Source organism: Notothenia rossii (genome assembly GCF_949606895.1).
Source record: "Notothenia rossii genome assembly, chromosome: 1".
Lineage (NCBI taxonomy): Eukaryota > Metazoa > Chordata > Actinopteri > Perciformes > Nototheniidae > Notothenia > Notothenia rossii.
In genome coordinates this window covers 57,935,910-57,945,208 of record NC_136912.1, presented here as the reverse complement: position 1 = coordinate 57,945,208, position 9,299 = coordinate 57,935,910, and the positions used below count along the sequence as shown (strand labels likewise).

Sequence of the window (9,299 nt, the reverse complement as noted above, 5' to 3'; positions counted from 1 at the left end):
CGGGGGACTCCCGAGGCAGTTGCAAGGTACCGACAGGCCCGAAGGGCAGCAGCCTCAGCCGTGGCCGAGGCAAAGCAGCGGGTGTGGGAGAAGTTCGGAGAAGACATGGAAAACCACTTTCGGGCGGCACCAAAGTTGTTCTGGAAAACTGTCCGACACCTCAGGAGGGGGAAGCAGGGAACCATCCAAGCTGTGTACAGTAAGGATGGGACGTTGTTGACCTCAACTGATGGAGTGTTAGGGCGTTGGAAGGAGCACTTTGAGGAACTCCTGAACCCGACAACTCCGCCCTCTATGTTAGAGGCAGAGCTGGAGTATGAAGGGGGATCGACACCAATCTCCCGGGGGGAGGTCACTGAGGTCGTCGAACAACTTCACAGTGGCAAAGCCCCGGGGGTGGATGAGATCCGCCCAGAAATGCTGAAGGCTCTGGGTGTTGAGGGACTGTCATGGTTGACACGTCTCATCAACGTTGCGTGGAAGTCGGAAACAGTACCGAAGGAGTGGCAGACCGGAGTGGTGGTTCCCCTTTTCAAAAAGGGGGATCAGAGGGTGTGTGCCAATTACCGAGGCATCACACTACTCAGCCTCCCCGGGAAAGTTTACTCTAAGGTACTCGAAAGGAGGGTCAGGCCGATTGTCGAACCTCAGATTGAGGAGGAACAATGCGGATTCCGTCCTGGTCGTGGAACGACGGATCAGCTTTTTACTCTCGCAAGGATCCTGGAGGGTGCCTGGGAGTATGCTTATCCAGTCTACATGTGTTTTGTAGACTTGGAGAAGGCATATGACCGGGTTCCAAGGGAGTCACTGTGGGAGGTGCTGCGGGAGTATGGGGTGAGGGGGTCTCTACTCAGGGCCATCCAATCTCTGTACTCCCAAAGCGAGAGCTGTGTCCGGGTCCTCGGCAGTAAGTCGGACCCATTTCAGGTGAGGGTTGGCCTCCGCCAGGGCTGCGCTTTGTCACCAATCCTGTTTGTAATATACATGGATCGGATTTCGAGGCGTAGTCGTGGGGGAGGGGGTCTGCAGTTCGGTGGACTAAGGATTGCACCACTGCTTTTTGCAGATGATGTGGTTCTGATGGCTTCATCGGTCTGCGACCTTCAGCACTCACTGGATCGGTTCGCAACCGAGTGTGAAGCGGCTGGGATGAGGATCAGCACCTCCAAATCTGAGGCCATGGTTCTCAGCAGGAAACCGATGGACTGTCCACTCCAAGTAGGGAATGAGTCCTTACCCCAAGTGAAGGAGTTCAAGTATCTCGGGGTCTTGTTCTCGAGTGAGGGAACAATGGAGCGTGAGATGGGTCGGAGAATCGGAGCAGCGGGAGCGGTACTGCAGTCTCTTTACCGCACCGTTGTGACGAAAAGGGAGCTGAGCCAAAAGGCAAAGCTCTCTGTCTACCGGGCCATTTTCGTTCCTACCCTCACCTATGGTCATGAAGGATGGGTCATGACCGAAAGAACGAGATCGCGGGTACAAGCGGCCGAGATGGGTTTTCTCCGCAGGGTGGCTGGTGTCTCCCTTAGGGATAAGGTGAGAAGTTCGGTCATCCGGGAGGGACTCGGAGTTGAACCGCTCCTCCTTCGCGTCGAAAGGAGCCAGTTGAGGTGGTTCGGGCACCTAGTTAGGATGCCACCTGGGCGCCTCCCTAGGGAGGTGTTCCAGGCACGTCCAGCTGGGAAGAGACCAAGGGGTAGACCTAGAACCAGATGGAGGGATTATATCTCTTCTCTAGCCTGGGAGCGCCTTGGGATCCCCCAGTCAGAGCTGGTTGATGTGGCCAGGGAAAAGAAAGTTTGGGGCTCTCTGCTGGAACTGCTACCTCCGCGACCCGACCACGGATAAGCGGGAGAAGATGGATGGATGGATGGATATCACTCAGACTCAACAATCATATTTACAGATGGCTCCAAAGATCCAGAGACAGGGCGTGCTGGGGCAGCAGTTTATATCCCAGTGAGTAATTCACATATAAAGAAAAGGGTAACAGACCATGTGTCAGTATACACCACAGAGTTGTTGGCATTGGTATTGGCATTGGAATGGATAGAGGAGAAAGGAATACATAATACTGTAATTGCATCTGACAGCTATTCAGCTTTATCGAGTATACGATCAGGCAGATCTTCATTTAGAATGGACATAATAAATGAAATATTTCTAATTTTGTATAAAATGCAAATCAAAGGCATAGCAACTCGTTTCATCTGGGTTCCTGCTCATGTTGGTGTGGAGGGTAATGAACAGGTGGATATTCTGGCCAAACAAACACTCAGAATTACGAATATAGACATTGAAGTTCCACTCAGCAAAGCGGAGGTTAAAACATTCATACATATATATGCACAAACAACATGGCAAGAACATTGGGACCTTAGTGATACAGGAAGACATCTTTATAACATTCAAAGGTATGTGGGTGATGGAAGGAAGGTGGGGTTTAAAAGAAGGGAGGAAAATGTCATTTCTCGGATGAGAATAGGTCATACAGGTCTCAATCATACATTAAGGGTAATAGGAAAGCATCCAACCGGAAAGTGTACACACTGTAGCCAGCCAGAAACGGTTGAACATGTTTTGCTGCATTGCAGGAAATATAGTATTCAGAGAAATGTGCTTTTCCAAACACTGAAGAAAGCAAAATAAATTGACTTTTCGCTATCAGGGCTGTTAGGGAAAACATCAGGCAATATCTATTGTGAGCTTATTACGTTTCTTACAGAAATTGATACATTTAAAATAATCTAGAGTTTTGTTTTTATTTATTTTTTTATTTTTTTATTTTTTTATTTTGTTTATTGTTTTCTGCATAGTCTCTTGTCCATACTCCAGTCCAGTTGGTGGCGGTAATGCACCTAAAATTTGGTTTGCCAACCGCCAATAAACACTAAAGTAGAAGAAGAAGAAGAAGAAGAAGAAGAACTTCTACTGCAACACCGTCAATACACACAGCTCCGGCAGTAGCAGTAACAGGCTGGAGTGAGAACGCGGGAGCGTCGGTCAGAGATTCAGCAAAACGAAAACGTGAACTGTGCACCGTAAGTATTGTATTTCTAACGTTCGTTTGCTAACTTCCAAATTAGTCAGTATAATGATTTCAATAATGACAAGCAACGTGTGTTTAGTATTTATTGTTGTAAGTTAATGTTGCTAGCTTGTTAAACCCACTCGCTAAGTTATAATGGATAATGTTAGCTAGAATTGGCGTGGGGACTTTATTTGCATATCTAATGGCGCAGTTGCTATTTATTTTCATGTGTAATCATGTGTTTCATGTGTGTGTTTTCAAGACTTTGGGTGACAACAGTACTGCAGATTCACCTACAGCCAGTGATGCTGGGCTTATAGACCCAGAGCAAGAGGTCGTATCTCCACTGGTTCCTCAGCCAACATCTGTGATTCACTGCGGCTCACAGTGTAACTAACCTCAGACCTTTCCATCGTTCATCAGGTAAATGTAACACAGAAGTAGCGCGCCCATTTTACATCAAAACGAGGTAAAGACTCTGCATAGTTTTTGTACATGTTAAAAACATATTAGAATCTCAGTATGATGCAGGCTGTTACAACTCCAAGACTTGCTATGACCTCAATAATTAACATGTAAATGAATTAAAACTTCTCAGCCCGAATGTCAACAAAACCTGAACATAAGCTTTGTAAAGGTAGATTGTATGGCAGGGCTGTTGTTTATGGCAGGCACAATTATATAATATATATATTTTTATCCTAGCTGTCCAGGTACAGCCCAGGATGGTCAGTGTGGGGTGTCAGACAGAATCTCCACTGCCCATTCCTGCACACAGTGATGATGAGTCATCTTCTGTAACCATGGACCACCCTGGGGATATGCCATGGAGCCCAGAGGAGGAAATGATGAGCGAGTCGTCTGACGAGGAACCATCAAAACGAGCCACTGCAGCGAACTAATGTTGATCTCAAGTAAGGCTTCTTTTAATTTTAGATGATGTGTACTGTATTACCAAATTGTGTCGGTCAGAAATAACAAGTGTTTTTTTTTTTTTTTCAGTGCTGCTGACAAGTTTATTGTGTGCCAAACCCAGCTGATGTCCTTGTTCACCATTTGCCCTTCCTGTTGTGGGGAAACCCAGGGTAATGTGGAGCAGCAAGAGGGAACGTATATAAAGATAAAACAAGTAAGAGGATATGTGTGAATTCCACTCATGTAAAAATAAAGGTTGTATCATAACCTGTATGTAAATGTTTTTTTATTTTTATGTTTTATCAATTCACTGTGTCTATACTTCATTAGTTTTATGGTATAATTGATTTTTGACTGACTAAGAGTTGTACTGGCAATGTTCTGCTTTTCACATCTCTTAGGTATGTGCAGCATGTGGGTATGAGCGTTTTTGGCAGAACCAGCCAATGCTGTACAGAAACATGCCAGCCTGCAACCTGTTACTGAGTGGGGCCAACCACTTTTCAGGTTGCATGGCTACCGAGACAATACGGATGTTGAAACTGTTAGGGCTTCAGTGCATCAGTGTCGGCACCTTCTTCCGCCATCAACGCCTGTACACAATCCCTACTATCATGCAGGCCTGGCAAACTGAGCAGGCTGGGATCATCTGAGAACTGAAGGAGATGGGTGGTGGGCTAATCCTCTCTGGTGACTGCAGGTAGAACACTTCAGCTTGTATTATTGATATAAAAAAGAGGTCAAAACAATATTTAAATTACATTAATTTAGCTTTATCCAAAGCAACTTACAATAACTGCATTGCATTGTTTTTTGGGCTTTAACGTCTGAATTAAACTGTTTTTGACACTCATAGGTCAGACTCTCCTGGCCATTGTGCCAAATATGGCACCTACTCCTTGATCAAGGACAGAATAAACAAGGTTTTGGATCTTCAACTTGTCCAGGTAAGTTAACGTTATCAGTCACACAAATCAGATGTGCTTTCGTCTGATGTGACACGGTTAGTGATATGACTGCATAATGTTGTTTTACAGAGCTCAGAGGTCCCAAGCAGCACTTGGTGTGAACTAGAGGGTCTGAAACGCAGCATTGACTTCCTTAAGGAGCAACACATGCAAGTTTCAGCCCTTATTACGGACCGAAATCGCCAGGTAAAGACACACAAGAACGAACAGACATATGTACACACAAAGATTCTTGGCGCACCATATTAACAGCAAAAAATGCATTTTCTTACTAGTTAGTAAGTAATTAAGGTGTTGTGTTTCACTCTTTAGGTTGCCAAGTGGGTGCGGGAGGAGTTGTGTCCAGGAGGAACGACTCATTTCTTTGATATCTGGCATATTGGTAAAAGTATGTATCTTGATGTTGGTAGGTTTGATTAGGCTGAAATTTGTTTATAATTACATTTTCTTTTTTAACATTTTGTTTCTGTTGTGAAACAGGTCTAGGGAAAGCTTTGGATGCTGCTGCAAAGGAGAGGGAGTGTGAGGACCTGAAGCTGTGGAGGCCAGCCATCATCAATCACCTGTACTGGACTGCAGCTTCCACTCCTGATGGAGATCCAGATGTGATGGAAGCCAAGTGGCAAAGTATGGTGAATCATGTTCAGGATATCCATGAACACGGCACTCCTGCATTTCCCTGCTGTGCACATCCACCTCTGGAGGGAGAAGCAAGGGACAAGGAGTGGCTGGAACCAGGTAACGTACTCTGTACACTGTGTTGCTGAAACCTCTTAGTCGTCCAAGTGCTTGTTGGTGCTTAGTTTATTTTGGTTCCAGAGCACTCCATCAATATATAACCCAAAGTGTGCTAACACATTAACAAGGCGTTATATAAATAACACCTGATTAGTGCTGTGTACCTGGACTCACATTCAGGTTCAGGTCCGGACTCAAGTCCAGAGGTTCAGGTTCAGGTCCCGACTCAAGTCCAGAGGTTCAGGTTCAGGTCCGGACTCAAGTCCAGAGGTTCAGGTTAAGTCCGGACTTGTGTCAAGTTGTGTGAGTAACTAAAGTGAACTTATTGTGAGCTAATTATCAATTGAAAATAAACTCATAATCAACTCAAGTTCAAACTCGTCAGGTTTATTGTGCGCCCTTCCAACTTGTGTCTACACCATGTCTTTTCTAGAACTCTACATGTGTTACTAACTACACAACACAACTACATACATAGTGATGTACATACAAGACTCAATATGCAAGATTACAAGTCTATGTGTTCTTGTTCAAGAACAACAGCATATTGACATTGTCTGGGTGAAGTGTTGCTCTTTCGGCAGACACTATATCACCATACATACAAAGGAGTTAGCTTAGCTACACTACCAAATATGGCAACCAGCATCCCACGCTGTCAGTGTCCACTATGTCTAAGCCAGCTTCCCTTGACGTCACACAGATATCGCGAGCAGTTGCGATATTTTGCGAGACTTCGTGAGTTCAGTAATGGCCGCCATATCAGAAGCCAAAACAATGTTTTTCGTCTTTTCTCAGCGCAAATTTCTCGATCTATGGAAGGTTTTAGATGGTTTAGAACAAAAAGGAGAATATACGTAAGTACCGGTTCCTGACGTTCCGGTTTGAACTGGACTTGAACCGAAACTTTTTACAAGTCCAGTACCGGTTCGGCGTACCGGTACGCAGCACTACACCTGATAGTATCACACAATCGTGCTTTATCAGTGTAGGTAATACATGCATATGTAGACAATTCTAGTAACATCAGAACAAAATATGTGTTTGTACAGGAACAACTGCAGCCATTAAACTGGAGAGGGTGACTTTGAGAACAGCATTGGTGAAGGATGTCCGGAAGTTGTCTCCACAGCATCAGACCTATTCCCTGGAGGCATTTCACTCCCTCATCCTCCACTTTGCACCAAAGCACACTGGGTTCTCCTTCCTTGGGATGTACAGCAGGTAAATATGATGTGATGGTGAAATAATGTGTACGGCTTAGGGATGTTCATAATTAACCATTTAACCGTTAACGAACAATACGGAGTTTAACCGACTAATGCTATCAGTTAAACAGTTTATTCACATATGTACAAACAACTTGTGAACTGCATAATCTGCTTTTTCTACAGGCTTCTCATGGCAGCCCTGCACTTTAACCACAATAGCAACAGAGAGGTTGCTCGAACCAGTGATGGTGAGGTGCGTTATGCAGTTCGCTACCCAAGGTTCTGCAAAGGTGGCTGGGTAGTTCGCCCTATCAAGGAGAAGCCATCATACGGTTAGCTGTTTTACTCGGTCCCTAAATATTATTTATTGTGTGATGCATCTATAATATCACTGAATGTGATCACTTGTTTCCTTCCTTCAGCATACGCTGCAGCCCTGATGGAGTCTCTGAGAGAGGGCTACTCCAGGTCACCAGAGACTCTACGAGAGAGCAGTGCAGTCTTGTCCTCCACTGCCCCTGCCCCCCTTTCCACTTCCTGCCAGGAGATCGCCAAGGATGAGGCAGTTGGCCTTTATCTGGCACGGCATTCCCGGTTTAACACAGGAAATTACTGTGAAACCAGCAGATTCTGTGGTTCACAGTTTTCAGGGTAAGATTATTCTAAATTGACATTTGTTTATTTGTTAGATAAAACCTGGTAAGAGATTTTGATGGTGCAAAAATCTATATTAATATATAATAACAATATTTTCTTTCTCTCTTCATAGGATATGTTGGGACAGGTCGCAAAGCTTGCCGCTGTATTTACTCCCTCCATCTGACAGGAGGGAGCCTCGTTGAGCTGCGATAATAATATTAAATAAATAATTCCATATTCATAAATGAAATGATATGCAAATAAAATGTTCTTGGCTGTGGACTTGTACTCTACATAATTATGTTGAGGTCATGGTAATCTAATTCAATAAACAATAACTACAATGAACAGATAGCATTTTCTGACTCGTAAAATGATTGGATATGGTGTAATTTGTTAAATGATTCTGTGTTGAAAAATGTATATCTTTAAAAACTGCATTGGTGTATTAGGGCGGGCCATACTATTTTTTTTTTTTGTAAATCGATCGAGAGGAGTCTTCAAAAAACGTATTTTGGTGGTTATTAATGAAAAGACACTATCTATCAATCAATCAATGTTTATTTGTGTAAATTGAAAAAATACCACATTTATAGCACAGGTAGACAAAATGTTGGCAAATGCATGTGTATGCGAACACATAGTGTTCACACTATGATTGTGATTAATTGTATTGATCGTCACCAGAATGAGGCCACTCAAAACCTTTGTAAATTCCTCCTCCTTCTTCTGGGAACTGTCTTCTGATGGCAGACACAACACATGAGGGTAAGGGCTTCCTAATGTGCCTGCCTAGAAGTCCATAGGCCCAGCGGATGACCTGCCTGTAAGCTGTGTAGCGGTATTGCCTGGGGATAGGGACACAATATCTACAGGTAAACTTGATAGCCTTGTTAACATCATCAACAAGTGTTATATAGTATATAATCTACAGGTTCTGGGTTTTGAAACCTGCTAAACACTCGGGGTCAATAGCAACTGTCTTATCTTTAATAGTATTTATCTTTTTAATTGTAATCTAAACATACTCATGTCTGCTGGCCTGAAGCGGGCCATGCTCCAGCCTGAAGTTCATGTAGGCTATCTGTAGCACAAAGGGATTCAGACAGCATGCTTCAAAGCCTGGGTGCAGCCTGGGTGCAGTGTCTAAATCTAGTGTATTCATCATTTTCCTACACATTTATTCACAGGTGTCTTTAACCTGTTAGTTGATCTTTAATGCCTTGTCTTTTTATTACATTATATTGCATTTAGCTGACGCTTGTATCCAAAGTGACTTACAATAAGTGCATTCGACCAAGAAGATACAAACTTGAAGAAAACAAAATCATATAAGTACATCAGGGGGTATACTACGAAGCAGGATTTTCGCTTAGCCGGCTTCAGGGAAAACTCGGGGTTTCCGGTCCTACGAAGCTGGTTCTCTTTTTAGCAGGCTAGATCTCCATGGTAACTTATGCTGTGCGGCTAACCTGGGGGGTATACTACAAAGCAGGATTTTCGTTTAGCAAGATAACTTCTGGGATTTCCGGTACTACGAAGCTGGTTCACTTTTTAGCGGGCTAGATCTCCATGGTGACTTATCCTGGAACCTAGTCTGTGCTCCGAAGCAGGATAGGTTCCAGGATAAGAGATCAACTCAGCGAAAGCACCACGCCTGCTGACCAATCAGAGCTCAGTGTGCGGAGGAAATACAGTTTAAACTGCCGTTGCAGGAAAGACGAGCCAACAAAAAAGATTTGGTCAGGATCTAGTCAGTGTGTAGTTTATTAATTAATCAATGCTCTCTACATT

At 44.0% G+C, this 9,299-nt stretch overlaps 1 protein-coding gene across 1 annotated transcript; it reads left to right on the top strand.

Moving 5' to 3' along the window:
• Positions 1-2,892: 2,892 nt before the first annotated feature.
• On the top strand, positions 2,893-7,853 carry LOC307044735 (uncharacterized protein). The gene is made up of 13 exons (XM_079690051.1): positions 2,893-3,044; positions 3,297-3,457; positions 3,740-3,948; positions 4,037-4,163; positions 4,351-4,649; positions 4,806-4,896; positions 4,987-5,103; positions 5,230-5,305; positions 5,398-5,655; positions 6,708-6,879; positions 7,050-7,198; positions 7,289-7,517; positions 7,636-7,853. Exons 5-13 carry the CDS (start codon positions 4,615-4,617, stop codon positions 7,706-7,708), a joined length of 1,200 nt encoding a protein of 399 aa, XP_079546177.1. The 5' UTR covers positions 2,893-3,044; positions 3,297-3,457; positions 3,740-3,948; positions 4,037-4,163; positions 4,351-4,614; the 3' UTR covers positions 7,709-7,853.
• Positions 7,854-9,299: the final 1,446 nt, after the last annotated feature.

What these genes read in the sequence shown, in the direction of transcription:
- LOC307044735 (XM_079690051.1), top strand. Translation starts at nt 4,615, where the DNA reads ATGGGTGGTGGGCTAATCCTCTCTGGTGACTGCAG. An exon ending in TGGATCTTCAACTTGTCCAG is followed by an intron (nt 4,897 to 4,986) that starts GTAAGTTAACGT and finishes GTTGTTTTACAG; the next exon opens with AGCTCAGAGGTCCCAAGCAG. An exon ending in TTACGGACCGAAATCGCCAG is followed by an intron (nt 5,104 to 5,229) that starts GTAAAGACACAC and finishes TTCACTCTTTAG; the next exon opens with GTTGCCAAGTGGGTGCGGGA.